The sequence below is a fragment of the Pavona decussata genome, unplaced genomic scaffold, assembly GCF_977016875.1.
Source record: "Pavona decussata unplaced genomic scaffold, jaPavDecu1.1 SCAFFOLD_441, whole genome shotgun sequence".
NCBI classification, from domain to species: Eukaryota; Metazoa; Cnidaria; class Anthozoa; order Scleractinia; family Agariciidae; genus Pavona; species Pavona decussata.
This window is the reverse complement of record NW_028145795.1, coordinates 190,923-209,710: the sequence shown is the minus strand read 5'-3', so window position 1 is coordinate 209,710 and position 18,788 is coordinate 190,923. Positions and strand designations below refer to the sequence as shown.

The 18,788-nt window shown below is 38.7% G+C and overlaps 2 protein-coding genes across 4 annotated transcripts in view; one reads left to right on the top strand and one right to left on the bottom strand.

Moving 5' to 3' along the window:
- Positions 1-12,723, bottom strand: part of LOC146450559 (zinc finger FYVE domain-containing protein 26-like) — a 31,530-nt gene extending 18,807 nt beyond the window's left edge. The window contains exons 1-14 of the mRNA XM_085100276.1: positions 12,384-12,723; positions 11,633-11,717; positions 10,407-10,496; positions 9,027-9,752; positions 8,423-8,590; positions 7,617-7,705; positions 6,125-7,293; positions 4,487-4,771; positions 3,690-3,782; positions 2,924-3,544; positions 2,570-2,819; positions 1,985-2,283; positions 1,153-1,276; positions 563-663 (exon numbers count right to left, since the gene is read on the bottom strand). Coding sequence (XP_084956402.1) covers positions 563-663; positions 1,153-1,276; positions 1,985-2,283; positions 2,570-2,819; positions 2,924-3,544; positions 3,690-3,782; positions 4,487-4,771; positions 6,125-7,293; positions 7,617-7,705; positions 8,423-8,590; positions 9,027-9,752; positions 10,407-10,496; positions 11,633-11,717; positions 12,384-12,595 — 4,312 coding nt within the window. The 5' untranslated portion in view covers positions 12,596-12,723. The remainder of the gene's footprint in view (positions 1-562; positions 664-1,152; positions 1,277-1,984; positions 2,284-2,569; positions 2,820-2,923; positions 3,545-3,689; positions 3,783-4,486; positions 4,772-6,124; positions 7,294-7,616; positions 7,706-8,422; positions 8,591-9,026; positions 9,753-10,406; positions 10,497-11,632; positions 11,718-12,383) is intronic.
- A 62-nt stretch (positions 12,724-12,785) lies between these two features.
- On the top strand, positions 12,786-18,717 carry LOC146450558 (lysosomal proton-coupled steroid conjugate and bile acid symporter SLC46A3-like). 3 transcript variants are annotated; one of them, XM_085100272.1, is made up of 7 exons: positions 12,786-12,867; positions 14,159-14,472; positions 14,996-15,216; positions 15,882-16,529; positions 17,183-17,266; positions 17,944-18,115; positions 18,352-18,717. In XM_085100272.1, exons 2-7 carry the CDS (start codon positions 14,225-14,227, stop codon positions 18,425-18,427), a joined length of 1,449 nt encoding a protein of 482 aa, XP_084956398.1. In that variant the 5' UTR covers positions 12,786-12,867; positions 14,159-14,224; the 3' UTR covers positions 18,428-18,717. The 3 variants fall into 3 exon arrangements, with proteins under 3 accessions (XP_084956398.1, XP_084956400.1, XP_084956399.1); XM_085100273.1 differs by having other exon boundaries at positions 12,789-12,867; positions 14,170-14,472; XM_085100274.1 differs by lacking the exon at positions 18,352-18,717 and having other exon boundaries at positions 17,205-17,266; positions 17,944-18,082.
- Positions 18,718-18,788: the final 71 nt, after the last annotated feature.

Sequence of the window (18,788 nt, the reverse complement as noted above, 5' to 3'; positions counted from 1 at the left end):
AAAAGTTACATCCTCATGAAAGCGGGCAAATTAAACCTCAAGTAAATTTTATGCCATTCTAATTTGGTTGAAAGCCTGAAGTGTGATCATTTAACTGAAAGTTACTGAGCAGTACCTTCCTGTGGTACTGTTAATTGTGCTGAGGAGGGTGGTTTTCTTTTTGTTCTCAAAGCGGTTCTGATTTTGAGACTGCAGATGAAATCCTAAATTGTAATCATTCAAATGACAAAAACGTTGAAGAGAACAACCTTGGCTGCACGTATGGACTAAATGTGTGTTGCAACCTGGCTGTAATTTTCAGTCTGCTAATAATATCCTACAGTGTTATAAAGGATACCGAGTGCTTACTTGCCTTGCCGTACTGTTTAACACGCTGTATGAGGCGATATATCGTGTGACTCAATAATCACAACATTGTACTCGTTGAATAAAATCCTGAAAGTGTGTCGTATTTCATTTTCCAAGTGAAAGTAAGTTGTGATTCAATATAACGCAGTTTAATTTTTCCCCAAATGCACCTGTACAGAACTGCATTTTATTACGAATGCGCTATTATACCAACCTCGTCGAGTGACTCCACCCAGTGACGTCACAGCAGGACAGCAGTTGTAGACAATCACCTTTGATAAGTTCACGTGCAACTTCTTTGCTTCACCCTCCAGTCTAAAACAGATCAAAATTACAAACAATGTTTTGCTAGCAGCTGTGAAAACATTTTCCGTGTTTTGAGGGATTTATTAGTCAAATGCACTATACTTGTATTCCATGTGCATGCGACGTACATGGCAAGTAAAATGTCAAAAAGTCATATATTTTAGTTGCATCTTTTCACCTCAACGAGAACATTACTAATTCAAAAATGACCAGCTCCCAGTTGGCTCAATAGCTCAGTTGCTAGAGAACTGCACCAGTATCAATAATTGTTTTCACACCTCTGGGTACCAATCCCGCTCAAGACTGATTTTTTTTTTCAAGCTTTCTTTTCGCAGCTGCATAAGTTGCGTACGTAACTGCGATGGTTTCTCATTTATTCAAAAAATCCGGGGGTCGTGTCGTTTATCACAGGAAAAATGCCGCTTCAAGTCTCCAAAAATTACACACAAATCGCAGTCTGCTCAATCAAACGTAAAATCGATTAAACAGTAAACTTACTCTTTTGGAGGAATGTTCTTTTCAAACATGGGTGTTCCAAGAGTTTCTGCGATGCCTTCATTTAAAACAAGAAATGGGTTGGATACCTTGGCACCAGGGCGGTTTAAATCAACATCAAGAGGAACTGTCAACATACAAACAACATTAGTAATACAGAAGAAAGAGGGCGGTCATTTCAACGAAGAGTTCTGCAACAAGCTCATTAATGAAGAATTTCATAGTAATTCTTTCTTCCTGTTCTTTTCCCACCCCATCTCTTCTCCCGTTTTACTTTTGTCTTTCTACTGATTTTTGATTTTGTAAAGTGTAATATTTAAAATATTTTGTTCTTTTCCCGCCCTTTCTCGTGTCACTTTTGTTTCCTATTGATTTTCGATTTTGTAAATTGTTGTAATATTTTGATTTTGTTAAGTATTGTAATATTTAAAGACGAACATTCGTAAAGTGTTGTAATATTTAAAGGCCGAACATTAATAATAATAAGAATAATAATGAGAAGAACTGGTCCGCCTCGATTAGCTCTTAAGCTACCTGTGGCCCAGTCGTTCTAGAATTACTTTGCAGTTAAGAAATTTGCGGAATAAAGCCTACAAACCACATCCGATTGACTGTATACCATATGTATGAAGATTTGTGAAAGTTTTGGTTACAGGTTTGCAGTCACTTATTTAAATGAAGTTTCATTGCTAATATTTACATTACGCAGCTTTAAGTTTTGTCTTCATCTTTTGACTGGTAAACAGTTCATTCAAAAACCTTAAATGATCGGGAGAAGTAAACTTGTAGCTTCTTGAAGTATAATTTCATGTAAGTTTCTCTAATTTATACACACCAGCAGACTTCCATTTCAACAGCAGAGTGGCCAATGCATCCACGTGTGTAAACAAGCTGGACATGTAATCATATCTCTCCTCCAGTCCCCTTCCTACAGCCGTTGTCACGTGACTGGCATTTTTGACGCAGTGGAACGCCTCCTGTATTTCCACCATTGCTATTCTCACCGCCATGTTTCTCTCGGTTTTTTTGAACGAGGCTTTCCCACCAAGGTGCTTACGGCCTGGGGCGAGTTGAAAGACCTCATCCAAACTGTGAATAATGGGGTCCCCTTCCTCTAATGCTTGCTCCAATCGCCTGCGAAGAGAACATTTTTCATAGTTATATTAACTAGTTAATTGATTACTAACAAATCAAGATTTTGTACTTGTATCAAGAACAGGTTGACCTAAGTTAAACAACTTATGTAGTAAAAATGCAGGAAACAAGTTGTAGGTTTGATTTACACAAAGAAATAAGTGTTATGTTACTCCTTAACATGCTGTAAATTGACTTGCGTTGTAAAACATGCTATAAACCGAAACATTGTGTCGAGACTGTGAACCTAAGTTTGGGTGTGATATCAGTGCTAAATCAAGCGTACCTGAATGCTTGCTCTTGATTGGCCAGAAGTTTTGTATGTGCTTCCATGTCGTTTGGACTCACAGGGTGGGAACCAACAAGCAGCAACTCCAGAGCATTAGCCTTGGGAGTCATGGAGATGGTGATACCAGCTGATGGACCCTGGGGCCCACCACGTGCTTGTTCCTGATTTAACAGCTCATCTAACTGATTCATGAAGGGCTTGATGCCAAGAAGGAGCGAATTTTCCTTGGAGGAACTTAACGATGGGTCTAATATGTTAATATAAAACAAAACAATTTGTTTTAGGTAAAGCCGCCATACAAAACTCATACATTAGGTTAATAATTTTGCTCAGAGAGGTCCCATGACATACCTTCAGTGATCCGACTTTTAGCCATGTCCAGCAAAGCTTTGCACATTGACCAAGATACAGCCACTGTACAAGCCAGATCCGTACATAACATCGTTGGGACCATCTTTGCATCGATAAGCTTGACCAGAGTTGAATTCCCACTCGCCATATCCTCGGCTTTTAGACTGGGATTCAAAACAGCTGCTAATGAGGGTGTGTTCAATAACTCATCGAGACTGGAAACCAGTGACGTGTGGGAACCGGAGGCTGCTGCCATGGCAACAGCATTCAGTCCCCCAAGAGGCTTGTGTGATTTGGAGAGGCCTTGTGTCATAACTCGCTTTGTTTTGGGCTGTAAACTCTCAAGATGTTTAACTCTTTTAGCGTACTTCTCTGCAAACACTGCAGCTTGAGCGCTGGGTTTCTGTTCCATATTAAACATTTTAATGACTTGATGGGCGCGTTCATAGTTATCTTTTCTCATGCACATGTAAATGAGCGTATCCGGTGAAGAGAGCATGCGTGCGATGACGCTGTCATCCTTGGTTAGCAGGCTCGACACTTCTGATGCTGAACTTCGTGAAGTTAGTCGGCGCCTTTGAATTTTCTTCTTTCGTACTCTTTCTTTATTCTCTTCTGGTCCTAAAAGAACAAAGCAACTGGTTGGACACGGGACAAAGTCCTAAGATCCGATGTTCACTTCACAAGTATTTATAAACACCGAGGTACAATTTTGTAATTAGCCCCTTAGTCCTTGTGCAGACAAACATTTCAGTGTTTATTCTACCTGTAGTTACAGTGTCTTGGCTGAGATGAGAGCTTGATTCACCAGAGTTTTCCTTTGAGCCTGTTCCTCTCCGTCTTGATGTTCGTGACATTTCTACAAACACATTAAGTTTAGTTGTTATCGGAAGGTTACTTTGGATATGAGCACCAATGATTAGCAGGGAATTTATCAGTACTGCTCAAAAGGCTACCATCCTCTAACCACACCTGGGACGAGTTGCATAAAACTTAACGGCGGGCGTAAATGCTATTGACAGACGTTAAAATACTGAATGTCACTGGGCTGAAGGTCTGGCGTTAACAGTTACACCCAACGTTAAATTTTATGCAACTCATCTCTGATTCGCGTTGCGCGCTACGTGATTCTCGTAGCATGTGAAGCTCTAAAAACTGTAAGTATTGTGGCTTGAAATTCGCATGTGATGCAAACTGACCATTACAAAGCTTAAAAATAATACAACTAAAGCTTAATAACAATACAACTGGATCGAGGATCTCGATTACTAACCATAGGATAACCCTACTAAAAAGAAATAATTCCTGTTTATTATTTATTTGTGGCGTTCAACTTACCTGATTCTTGACTCTCGGTTTCTTACACGTTATGTTAGTATCCGTGAGGGTCGTTTAACGTTACAGAGATCTGTTTTCCGGATTCCTAGCACTTACGTGTGTGTTCTAAGTTTACATTAGCGTATGTACCTTACACAGTCACCTTGATGAAAGTTTTTACATTTAACACTGAAAAAACTTTCATACAGGCAGCATTGTCAATGACAGCGTGCATTCAATTCTTACCAGCAGCGTCTTCTGTCAAAGTGTCATCGGAATCTTCATCTTGAGCTGCCTCAGCTTTCCAGTTTAGTTCATCTGAGCTAGCTATCCGAAGCAGTTTTCTGCTTAGTTTTTTCCTGGAATTCTTAATCTTGTGATTGTTGGCTGCATTATTCCAGGAGACAAGCTGGAATCTCCATTGCGCCTCATTGATGTACTGTCCTAGTCTGGAGGTACGCTGCTCTATGGTGTTACGGAGAACTGATGTCTGCAGCCAGTCCTGTCTGTTTGAACTTAGCTCCGATTGTTCTGAAAAAAAGAAAGATAAACACAGCAAATAAACAAAAATACAAGTACGCGTGAATCACAATAACGCATGTAGGCGCCAGAATTTTGTTGCTAAAGTAATCCTATGTTAGGGTGTAAATAGCTCCCAGTTTTTGTCTTCTTTTCGACAAGTAGTTTTCTTTTCATCGGTGGCGTTTTTGTCTTACTTGTCGTATTTTTATATTGTTAGTATGTATATTGCTCACATGTAAAGTTTGTTGAGTTTTAGTTTGCAAATTAATAAGTTCAGCCCTAACCCAAAGAAGAGAATACAAACTACAAAAATGGAACATAGAAAACAGGAAATACAAATAGAAAATAAGATATGGAAAGATAATTTTCTCTTTTATGTTTTTTCATACTTTTCGCGGTTATTTTACGTTTTTCGTTTCCCACTTCTTGTTCAACTATCCCCGTTATTTGTTCCATATATCGCTGCTGGTTTTTCGTAAAATACTGGAAAATTCTCTGGCTTTTCCATCAACGACTTGTACAAACAAAATATTATAGCGGATGTCAATTTGTAACTTGGCTCGGGTTTGGAACAGGAAAGCTCTAAAAGTTGGTTGCGTGATTTTACGATACCACAGGCAGCCCAAGCTCACGTTGGGAGAGAGCGAGGGATAATAAACTTAAGGTGACCTTTGAGTGCAAGCGGTATTGAGTAACCGGAAGTCGTTGAGAATTTGAGTACTTAACAAGACTTAGTATGGACCCGTCCCCAAGTCGTCTTTTATTAAGAAGAGAAGCGCAGGAGAGATGCGCGCTATGGAAGATGGTTACGTTGTTGCATTGCCGTTCTAGTCTCCTATCGACCGTACGAGATCATAAGAGACGACTGGGGAAGAGTCAGGGGATAAATATCGTAGATATAAAATAAAGCTATCGAGCGGTTTTCAATCGAGTTTCGTAAAACCAAAACCAAAGTAATTATCTGGCCAATCACAACAGGTGCAAATAGCGCAATGAACCAATCAGAATTCGAAGCAAATACATGTAACCGGTGCCAAGCGCGGGAAAACGCGTGCGAGCGAGGCACGATTGGTTTTGGTTTTACATCTTATTGGTTGAAAAAGTGGCGCGAGTTTTATCAACCAATCACAGAGCGTAGTAATGCAAAACCACTCAATTGAAAACCGCTCTATTTAAAATTCATTCCATAAAATGAATAACACTCGCTCATCTCTGGTGTATTCTTATCTGGTCTCGTCGCTTGGGACTTTCTTTGACACCACTGTTATAAATGTTTTAGGTTATGGGTTTATTTTTTCAGTTTCAGCAAAGTTTCAGAAACAAAGTCTTTTGAATTTCTACTTAAGCATTTCGGTTACGTACCTTTCTTGTGTTCAGTGAACTTTGCGCTATTCAGTTCCATCAAACACTCCTTCAGTGTCTTCAAAATATCTGGTACAACTTCGTCATCAATCACAAACTCACACTTCAAATCATTGTCATCAGATACAGCATCCCGTGATGATCCTTTACTGGACACAACATTACCGCTGAATGAGTCATTTTCTGGGTGTCTTGTAACACCTTGTGGCGGAGCAGGCACTGTCCGCTCCTCTTCATCAACCACTGGATGTAGTTTCTTTAATAAACTTGAATCTGACACAGACCTGTCATTCTTAAACAGCTGTCGGCGGGATGTAGATTCCATACCTGCAGGTGTAGCCACTTCCTTGGGTTTCTGCTGTGAGTCTGGGTTTTGTGGAAGTGACACTGGGCTTGAAAATTTGTCCTGGTCTTTTAACGGGCTTAGGGGACCATGGATGTCAGTAGATAGGTCAACAGAGCTAGTAAGGCTCTCCCAGCTTCCCGTGCGATTGCTTGCTGATAAACTCCTTGTTTCTTCATCCATAGTCTCCACATCATCACTTTCATTTTGCTGAGTTCTTCCTTCATACAGATCCTCATAAGTACCAAACAAAAGACTAAAAATGTTCTCAAGAACTTCAACTCTGTAAGTCAGAGGATAAACTTGTGCCAAGTGAGCTTTTCCAGCTTCCAGTTTGTTCGCAACTTGAGTACAATATGGCGGCTGTTGATGGGTCAATTCAGAAGATACATCAAAATCACGACCTGTTTCACCGCTCAGTTTCACATGGCTTTTCTCAGGTTGTGTTTCAAAATTATCTTTACGGCAATTCCCTTCCACAGAAGAGGTAATAGCCTCCATAAAATTCCTAAGTGCACAATAACTGTGGTATAGAAAGAGATCTCTTTGAACTTCAGGGTGAATTTCAGGATCTTGTCCTTTTTCGGCAGGTGTTGGGGCATCATCAGTTTTCAGGGTTTCGTTCACTTTCTTTTCTTTGTCGCCATCCACAGGAGCAAACACGGGTCTTTTTCTCAGAAGTTCAAAAACTTCTTTTTCGGGCAGATGAGCAAGATTGACAGACTTGTGCAGAACATGTAACACAGAGTGTGATTCAAGGCCCTGGAACATTTCTGAAGCCTGTTGATGGCGAGTTGAGCCTGATTCAGATGATGCCAGCAGAGGACTGTAACACAAACACAACAGGGACCGTTCAATATCTGTTTTTACAAAGAGACATCTGCAATGACGTTTATTCAAGTTTAAAACAACTGGCCCAGTTTCAACGATCTGCAAATACTCTGCTGTCTTCAAGAATCTTAACTTTCTGAAATGGAGCAGTTGTCTAAATATGAACAATTCAAAACTTAAAACACAGGCCACACACTATTTAAAGCTATCTGTCAGTTATACAAAAGAACAAATTATAATTATCATCATCATCATCATCATCATTATTATTGCTGATATTTAGAAAATAATCATTACAGCCCTGTTATATCATTTTACCGTGCTTTCTCTGTACACCACTGAACCAACTGGACTTGATAAGCCAGCTTCTGGCAGGCCTGGTACAGTAATGGGTGAGCTGCCTTGTCCTACAAATGCACAAAATCAAATAATCTCAAGACATTGATATATAACACATTTCCCTATGACAGGTAAATCTACAGATGGATAAATTATGATTAATCCAACCAGTCTTCATTCACCCAAAAAATCCTTACAATAGTTATAGTAATAGCTAGTAGTAGCAATACCATCCACCAAGGGAAAGGGGTGTCGATGTAATACCATCTTCTCATAACAGCCATGTCTACGAAAATCTAAACACAGTCAATGTGGAGGAATAGTATTTTGAATCGTGGAACATTACTTACAGATGAGATTTACACAAGAAAACAAACCAACACTGACATTCTGCTCGCTTGTTGGTAATGAGTCTCTCTGCCTGTCTGCATATCTGTTTGTCTGTCTGTCTGTTCATTCCTCGTCATTTTATGCATAACTGAGAGTACTAGTGTATTAAGCTGTAGATATGCTACAAAATACAGAGATGTGTTTTTTTTTTCTGAAATAGAGTCTTGAGTTTAGGGTGCACCAAGGTGTTTTAAATTAGCTGGAAAACCAAACAATTCAGAGAATCCACAGAGATTACAAAATAATTCTTCAATCTTATCAGTTTTCCTAAGGTGTTTTTAATATTAAATACATTTGTCCCTAATGTTTTTTTGACTGCAGTTTGGAAATGCTGCAACTGTGTAGAGCTGTACGGACATGCGTAAGTCAAATGGTTAAAAATGAGAGGATCTTACAGAAGGATTCCAGAGGGCATCCAGAAGATTCTTGGCATTTTCACAACTGTAGCAGTAGGGCCAACCCAAGAGAAGAACAAGTGGCTTGAGCCTGGAGAACTCCTCTGAAGAAAGTAGCTGTGTCAAGCAACCAAAGTCACCTTCCTTAACAAACACCAGAGCTGTTTCCTGGAAAATACAATGTTAAGTGAATCACATATTAACTGCTTTATAGAATAGCTGGTTTGGAACATTAGGTAGAATGTTATTTTTTTAAAGTCAATTAAGATTGTACAAGTTTTTTGTTTTTTTTTACAACTGTCGTACCCAGCATTAGTAGTGTTTGCTGGTCATGCCATGCAAACATCACGTGCTCTCATTGTTCAACCAACAGTTTGACATGGGGTTTTCAAAATCCTATTAGATAACATTTTATGTGTTACAAGAACTTTTTGATTTAATGTACACAAAACAAGCCTACATGTATGTATTGCATACAACAGACAACAGACTGTAACTTTGTCCCAGGCAGCTGGGGATCAAACCATTGACAAACAGGAAAGCGTGGGTTACATTCTACCCTGGTTAATAAATACCAACATTGCCACTTGGTCACAAATCTCACCACTATATTTTCCAAGATATGGTTCTCTTCCAGTGCGTGAAAAAACAAATACTGCCAAGCACTCTTCCTGGTCTCCATAAAGGACTGAGTGTAACATACTTGAACAAAAGAGCCAACAGGTAAGCTTTGCTGTCCAAATCCCTGTACAGCAGATCTGGACAAAGGTAATTTAGGGTGGCCCTCCACCAAAAATCGCATCTGGTTTTCAATGCTGCAGAACTTTTCAATCAAGTAAGTAGTGGGCTGACTGAGGAGGCAGGAATATAAAGTTCCCTTGTCAAGACAGCTGTGTTCATGTCTGTTTATCCGGTTTATCAAATCTTTGAACAGTTCGTCTAGACGTTCGGATAAGCTGAACATCTCAGGAGTGGGGTTCATATATGAGAGCATTTGATAAATAAGTTTATAGCACTTGGCTTCAGAATCTTGAGTGCTTTCCTCAGTATTGAGTTGGGTAGTGTAAGTACATGTCTCCCCAGCCTGTCCATCTAATGCTTTCAACTGCTCACCAATGACATCCAAATAAAGTTGTTGTAATAACTGGTTGTTTTTTAGAAACCCCTTTCCTTTAGAGGTGAGGTCATTGACAACAGCTCGTCCAAACTGAGGGCTATCAGAAAGAAGTTGTTTCAAGAAGGACAGTGTTGAGGAAGGAAGGTCAGAAACTCCTGAGGCAAACAGATCAGGGTCTCTGTAAACAATCTGACTGTGGTAGTCGTCTATATCCTGTTGTTAAAAAGAAATAAATGTCAGTTGAATCAATAGTTTGGGATTTCTAAAGATGCTGTTTTCTGTTATTGCTCTTGACTTATTTCCGTGGCCCCAAGGGGGGGTGGGGGGGGGAGGAAATGTGCCAGTCTGTTATTACTCACTGCCATCAAAAATGAAACACTTGAGCTATGATTACTAACTACAATGAAGATGGCTGAAAACTCAAAGATTGGAAAGACAAAAATGTCAATTAAAGCTGTCAGAGGTCGGGGGAGGGGAGGGTCTTAGTAACAGGTAGAGGGAGGTACAAAGACCTTTGGATTAAAAATTTTCTGTTGATGTGTTAAGGGTGGAAAGATCTTGGGAGAGACCTTTCTTTTTTCGGCCTTATGTAGAGAAGAAGGGACTTTTTGGGTAATGGGTCGTAATGGTCTGGGCCGATAGACTTAAGTCAAGTTTTAGCCTAACAGGACCTTTTTGGTATCACTAATATACCTGAGTATGCCTCCCACCCCACCCCACCACACCCCACCCCACCCCACTGGGGTTCAAGGCTATTTCCTTGTGGAGATTTGCTACAACCCTGAAAACAGCCAATCAAGTAAAACCTGTCAGGGAATAAAATTAAATAATAAAAATACATGAAATTTGAAATATCTGGAAGTTTACCTGTATTATGTTCTGAGGAGCATTCTGACAAGCGAGGTAGAGTAGAAGCCCAAATTCTACTTTCTTTACAATCTGCTCTGGAATCTGATCCTGTGACAAGGTTATTCACAAAATATGTTAACATGCAAAGAAGAATGTCTGTGAAAGATTTTTTGTGGGGGTGGGGGGGGGGGGGTGTCAATGTTCAATTATTCTGAATACTGTAAACTGTCACTTATAAGCCCTGGGCTTTTACATCATTGCAATGGGTTTTAGACGGGCTTATAAATGGAGAGGCTTATATCAGGGGGTGGGGGTTATAACTGGAATAAAACAAACGTTTCGAAACGAGCTATGGCAGTGTTGATCAAAATATGTTAACTTTTTAATTTACTGGTTTTTAATTGAGCTTTAAAACGTCAATATTTAGAACAAGATTACAACTAACAACACGAATGAAACTAGAGGGGGGCTTATATCGGAGGGGGGGGGGGCATAAAATTGGACGTAGTTTTTGGTTTACAGGTATATGGGCCTATAACCGAGGTGGGGGGGGGGGGAGGGGGGCTTATAAGCAACAGTTTACCGTAACTTATAGAAATGGTCTCCAAAGAAGCTCAGCTGCATTTTCAACAAAATTAATTTATTCAGTAATTACTGTGAAATGTTATGATTATCATAGTAATCTGAAACATAAGTATACAAATGATTCATCTATCTTGACGTTTGTCCCGCTAAACCATTGCAAACAATCATGTAGATTTCTCAGTTACAATATCTCATGTTGTAGTGATTCTGTAGCAATACTGTAGTCTTTTAGCTTTAATACTTAATTTTTGTTTATTACTAATAATTATTATAATTTGTACCTTACAGCTATGTGTTTCATTGCATGTCACAGTCTTACATTGTAGTGCCGATATTGTAGCAATGTTGTAGTCTTAATTTTTGTCTATTACTAATACCCGCCAAGATTAGCTAATGCTATACGTGGGTTGTGTAAATTGTCTTGGTATATTTGTTGGAAATAATAATAAATTGAAATTGAAATTCAGTGAAATTGAGACTGCAGACTGGAAGATCAGGCCTTATACCAGTCCTGATAAAATTTAACCTAAACAATAATCAGGCTTAAGATTCAGTTTTCAGTTTGCAGTTTGCATTTGACACTGACAAAAGTGAATCTTGTTTGGAGTAAGAACATCACCAAATTAAATAACACATGCCTTATATGTATATATACTGACCTCTTCATCAGTGAATAAATCCAAATATTCCACCAAGCAAAGCCATGATAAATGAAATGGAGAAGGAACAGACTGGGATCCAGAACTGAAATAACATCACAGAATATTAGACCATAATAAACAGGACTGAGTACATGTTATACCATAATAAACAAATGGTGTGAAGAAAATTTGGTTTAATTCTAAGGATTAAGCCCAAAGGTTAGGTTGGGCCTAAATAGCTATTTGGAAATGTACAGGTCGGCCTCTGTAAACTGGTGATAAAAGACACTTTTTATGTTTTGCACTGAATGATACTACAACATGCTTTGCTTGTCAATGTAAGGGAAATTGCAGAATACAAAGCCCATTACAAAGGGGCCGCACTGATCTACTGCTACTGCAGTCCTGCAGTCCAGTAGTCGATGAATTCTTTAGTCTTGGTTAGTATAACTCGAGTTCCTTCAGTACCCCAGTCCAGTAGTCAATAAATAATTTTAATCTAAGTTAGTACAACTGCCAGTCGTTCAGTCCTGCTGTCACCATCGACTGGAGGAACAGTGTTGGGCCACGTATTCTGCAATCTAGCCTAGTTTTGCTTTCTGATTCAAGTGTCCAATAAATGAGATTAATAATAATAATAATAATAATAATAATAATAATAATAATAACAATAATAATAATAAAAATCAGCTGTGAAATCTTAGTAGATCATATCACATAACCCAATTGGCCAGCTGCCTACTCCACGCAAAAAAGTTCATGTGTTCACCTTGCATGATGCGGTTGGTCGACTATCGCCCTCAGAATCTCCTTCAGAGGCTTTTTTAGCTGATGTCGTTTCTTAAATAACCCTTGTAGACACACACGCGTCAATTCCCATTGACCCAGAGTCAGATGATTACAGAAAGATCTGAACAGTTGTTCAAGAGATACTTCCTCTTCCCGATCAAACGGATGTGTAACCAATGCTTGATCATTCATGATGGCTTCTGAGCTTTACATTGTTGGTTTCCAGTGAAACATCAACCTAGACAGATGCATTTTAATTATCCAAGTCAAATATCGACACTCATCCGCCATCTTGATGTTTTGTGTGTCATTTGACTCACACGTGACTGGGAACGAGTGAGAGCCGATTTCCAACTACGTCATGCAAGTGTCACTGTCACGCAACCTACAGAGTCCCTGGTCAACTGCGTCCATAATCATATGGATTTCTTTTCACTTGAAACCTTGTCGTAATTCCATGGAAGGTGAGTGAGGAGTGAGCCAACATTTTTTTCAAGTTTTAATGTTAAGGTCTCAGCTGTATTTTATTAAAATAATTTCCCAAGCGCAATTCCGGTGTTAAAAATCAGCACTTGTACATTCAACTATCACCAAACATGATTCGCCGCTAAGTCACGCTACTTTAATAGCTCATTTTGCTCGGATCCAGTGTTAGAAATGCAATATTGATTCACTTGTAAATTTCCAGCGTTAAATTCCTGCAGAGGGAACTTAAGTATTTTGCTAAAAGAAGTGTAATACCAGCCCAACTGTTGTGCCCTGAGTTACATGTGGTGGTCAAGTGAAACTGAAAGAAGAAACCAAAGAGTAAGCACTGTTTCCCGACAGTGTTTAGGCGAGTAGACGTCCAGTGGCTAATCCGAGAAAAGGTGTAAATACAATGGGAAATAAATATATTTGACTTGCCTGTTCTACATGATTCGTGGAAGGGGTGTGAAAGCTGGGGACTGGGCTGAGGAGAAAGATTTGGGATGAATAATAATATTATTAATAATTGCCAGGAAACAGAAAGAGATTGGTATTTGTAGGATGATTGAAAGGTGAAGAAATAGCAGTGAATCAATCTCGTACCCAGAGTCTTCAGGCTTTATGGTCAGCGGGGCAACGCCGGGAAGACTCTGGGGACATCGAATTTTATTACCGCAGGATTTCTGCGGTAAAACAATGGAAACCGTTACGGAACAGCCAATCAAAAAAATTGAATTTTTTCGATGTCCCCAGAGTCTTCCCGGCGTTGCCCCGCTGACCAAAAAGCCTGAAGACTCTGGGTACGAGATTGGCAGTGAATGCATTATTTGACTCTTTTATTTTAATAAAAGCATGAGTGTAAGTGGAGGGTGCTGTCCAGGAAGGGGTAGGGATGTGGGAGAGTAATTGGCATGGGAAAATAAGGACAATGGCTGTGTCTTTCAAAAAGTTTGATCTCTCATAACAATTTCATAGTCACAAATTGTTTCATGAAGCTGCTTTGGAGTCCTAATTTATTTTGCAAGACTAAGAAAGTCAAGTCAGGGGCTTGCAGATTGTCGTGAAGTCAGTGAAGTCTTAAATTTACCATTTGCTATCCCTGAAAAGAGAAGTTCAGAGATCCTATCTCAATGATAATTATTATTATATTCTCTGAAGAATAGGCATTACTTGTAAGGAAGGTGAGGGCTGAGTTCATTTCTTTGTGGATACTATTGACTTGCATGTATGTGTTTTTTTCTGCATATTATTTCTTGCTCTGAATGTTGCCCTGATTTTCCCTTTTAGTTTGTTTTTAGATCTTAACTGGCTTATGCTAACTAGCGCTTGGATTTTAGTAGATGTACATGTACAATGGAATCTGATAGTTCAAGCACGAGAAGAAAGAGCAGTAACAATCCACCAACATCATGGATGAATAACCCTCACAGATTCCTGACAGTGGAAATTATAATATTTCTGTATGCCAGTGGAATTCTTTTAGAAATTCCAGTTATTCAACAGTATCTATACCACAAGGCCAGGGAAGAACTAGGAGTAACTGAGACAAATGAAAATGATACTGTCTGTAATCCTTATTACAAAAACAGCTCTGAATACAGGTGAGGACAGATCACTGAGTAGGGGCCCTTTCAGTAGTCTTTACTGGATGAAATAAACTGGGACTATATAGCCACTCCAGGATGTGCTCCATGACACATCTTCCGAGACACATGGCTGCCAACTAGAGTCAGGGTTTATTGAACTGGGTGGTACAAGTCACCACAAATTATTTCCAAGAGGTGCTCTGTCCCCCAGGTTCCATTGGACCCCTGTATTGGATAGCATTTGCAAGCTGAAACTGCACAATGCAAGAATAGCTCTATTATGGTACAGTCACCAAACTTGGTGCACCAACTTAGTTTAATTGAGTCATAATTATATTAGTCAGAGTTCTAAAACAGACCAGGCTACCTGTCATTTCTACAAAGACTCTATTGAGACTCTGTCAGGGTTTTTTGGGCAATTTTGTTTAAATTAATGTATAACATTGCAAATTTCATGTTCTCTCAGTTCTTGGTTTAGGTGTAAAAAACAAAAAAAAATTAAAATGAATAGCTTTCAATAATAATTGTTCCTCTGCAGTACGGACCAAAAGGTACACAAGAAAGCTTCACACTACATCCTGTTGTTCAACGTAGCTCTGACTGTTCCTGCAATGCTTACTGCTTGCTTCCTTGGTGTTTGGTCTGATAAGAGGGGACGCAAGGGACCTTTGGTAGTCGCATCCATTGGCAGTTCTTTGGCTTCTTTGATAATTCTAGTTGCAATCTATTGGAAACTTCCAATTTATATCTTTATGATTGGTACGTACATGGCAAATACTCCTTCAAGAACTAATGTTTAGTTACAGCAAATACAGCTGTAGATCTGACTTGTCTAATTTCTGTACAAATTGAAGACTATACTTTTAAGCAAAGAGGTTCTCAGGGCTGTGTACTTTAGACCAAAAACCTTATATAATAAGCCTTTGTTTATAGCCAAAGTTAGAAATTGGGCATCTAAGAGTCATATCTTCTGTTTCAAACTTTTAAAAGATTACTAGCCAGGTGAATTTTTGACAACCTTTTTTCCAAAACCGGGCGTCCAGGCATAGGAAAGCCTGTACACCATTCTGGCTAAAACCTTCGTTTAGATATTTTCTAGTACTGTTATTGTTTTGTAAATTACAAGAAGTGTAAGTTAATTCACTCAGAGATGGTCAATTTACATGTATCAATGCAATGGCAACATTTTGTCATTACGGTTTTATTAAATAGAGATTACCCACATTAACTAAACTTCATCTTTCAGTTCCGCACACAGTTCACCATCAGAAAGTAAATAAATGATAAATTGTTTATTAGCTGTCAGCGAGTTCTTACTAATAGCCAGAGTGTAAAAATTACGCCTTTCGGTAAAAGAAAATAAAGTTAAAGTTTTCAATGCTAGTGAAAAAGCTTTACATTTTTTTTTCTTTTCTTGTTACTAGCAAGTGGCATGGCAGGTCTGAGTGGGTATTACCCAACTGTCACGCTAGCTATTCTAGCTTATGTTGCTGACACATGTAAACCTGACTCCAGAGCATTGAAACTTGGTATACTGGAAGCCATCACCTTCATCTGCGGAACAGTAGTCCAGTTTAGTAGTGGTTTATGGATCAAGAACTATGGCTATGAATATGTGTATCTGGTGATATTGACAGTGCATCTACTCAATCTGCTATATGTTGTTATTTTTCTGCCCGAATCATTGTCGGCAGAACTAAAGCAAAACAATGCCGTCTGTTCCTGCGATAGCATCAAGCCAATTTTTTTGGTTTACAGTCGTAAGAGAGTTGGACGTTGGGTGCTGTCTAGCCTTCTGATCTGTGCTGTTCTTGTGTATTTAGCGTCATTTGTGGTTCTAACATTGTTAGTTCTTTACGGTAAAAATGCCCCACTGTGCTGGGAAGAATCCACTATAGGATATTTTTCAGGGACAATGCTTTTGTCAAAGGCTGTTGGAGCTGTTGTAGGAATTTCATTATGTTCTTGGTTAGGAATCTCCAATTTTGGTGCCATTCAGCTTGGAGTTTTCTTCCTCACAGCAACATTAGTGATGATTGGATTCTCCAGGAACACACTGGAAATGTTTCTTGGTAAGTTTCATGTGTGAGTTTTCAAAACCTTTTACTATGTATTTACTGTCATTCTTGATTATTTTATGTGTTGTTTTCATTTAATATAATTTTTTTTTGGAAAATAAAGTTTGTTTGGAAAAGTAAGGGCAAATGAGTGGGAAAATTTAAAGGATTCTTTATCATAAAACAAATAAAGAGCCTCGACTGTGCCCTGTTTTGTTGTAAAGCACTTGGGAAGCGGCTATCTAGCACTCAAGAAGTAGGGAAACACTCGACTACACGTCTCATGTTTCCCACTACACTAGTCTTCTTCGGTACTCTAGCTGCTTCCTGTGTGTGCCTTACAACAGAACAGAGCACAGTCAAGGCTTCTTTACCAGTTATAATTATAAATATTTTATTTAGTCCCCTGCAGTTGTCCAGCATTCTTTTGGAGTTAACCATACATGTTTATGATCTAGATAATGTGAATTTTTAATCTAGATAATATATGAGAAATCTATGCCCTTATTACCTTAAGCCAATCCATCATTGTCGGAGACCCAGGGGTGGAAATCAAAACAGGTGGGAACAATTCAACAGTTCATTGCCTTGTCTGCCCCTTGGGTCTTCAAGGATTGTATTAACATTAGCCTGCTTTGATTGGCCATAATTTGAGTTTGATTTTGCAGCCACTGTGCTTGGTTTCTTTAGTGGGATTCCACAGCCCTGCATCAGAGCAGAAATGTCCAGACTAGTAAACAAAGAGGAGCAAGGTATGGTACTGTCAATCAATCAATCAACCGATTGGCAACCAATCAATCATTTTAAAATCAGCCAATCAATCTTATCCATTGATCAATCTGTGAAGTAATCAGTCTGTACATCATCAGCCAGTCAACCAGCCAGCCAATCAATCAATCAATCAATCAATCAATCAATCAATCAATCAATCAATCAATCAATCAATCAATCAATCAATAGATCAATTATTCAGTTGGTAAATCAATTTATTTTTAAGTCACTCAAACAACCAGTCTATCAATCAGTCAATGACCCCATAAAAGCAAAATTAATGCAATCCATTGGGCTCATTGTTCTAATATTACCGTTGATGAGTTAATTGAACTTTAGCACATATTAATAACTGAAAAGACTGGTCTCGTTAATTTGAAAGTTGAATGAAAGTATCTGCATTGGTCAGACAGGCTTGAGTACATACTTGTATGCATTATTTAATTGGCATATTTAAGCCTTTTTGTATAACTTTGTCAAAAAGAAAACTTGAACTTTTATGAATCTTGATACACTGTGCTATCATTGGTAGCTGCAATTAATTGGTTGTGGAGCTAGTTTCTCCAAACCCTGATGCACTTTCAGCTGTTCTTTGATTAATCTTTAATTTATGATGTTTTTTTCTTTTCTCAGTCTATATTATTTTGATGTTTTTCAGGTGCTCTGTTTGCCATTTTGGCATCTCTAGAAAGCCTGTGTAATTTTAGCAGTCAGCTGATCTTCAACCCTCTGTACACATGGACTGTAACAACACTCAGTGGAGAATTTGCTGGTGGCATTACATTCTTCATCAATGCCGGCCTGCTGTTGATTCCTATGATTCTTATTGGGTGAGTACATTAGATAATTGTATGCAACTGGCTATTATGGCTGGCAACTACATACTTGTGAAAATGACTGAACAACTTTTGTTTGTGATTTGGAAAGAAGTTAGTCTCTGTACTGTTGCATTGTTCTATAGACAAGAACTTTAACTCTACATTATCTTTCACAGTATGCAGACAGTTGGTTAACTTGTGTACTGTATTGGATGATATTCATTTTCTTTTTCTTGATGTTTTTATAGGATTATCCAATGCCATAAACCTGGAAAACGCAAGGAATTCCCACCACTTCTTGAGAATGAAAATCCAGTTTCATAACACTCTTTATGTAGCAAAAACAGAATTCAACTCGTTGGCAAAGGGGGTTAGTTTCTAAAGAAACTGTGGAGTGGAAACAAAATTTATGTTTGTTTTATCAACAGGGTTGAGAAGGTAATTTGAGAGTGATTTGCTCCAGATGGTGATGGGTTAATGCTTGAAATGTCAGCACTCAAATCTCTTTACGGTGGCCAAAATTACCTTCAGTTGTTAACTCTGTTGATACAACCAAACATTTGTTAGAACTCAACTTATCATGCAGTGATGTCATTTCCATAAAAAAAATATAATGCAGTCCAACACTCCTAAGTAGTGTTCTTGTCAATATATGAATTTTGGACATTTTTCAGTCAAATCCCTT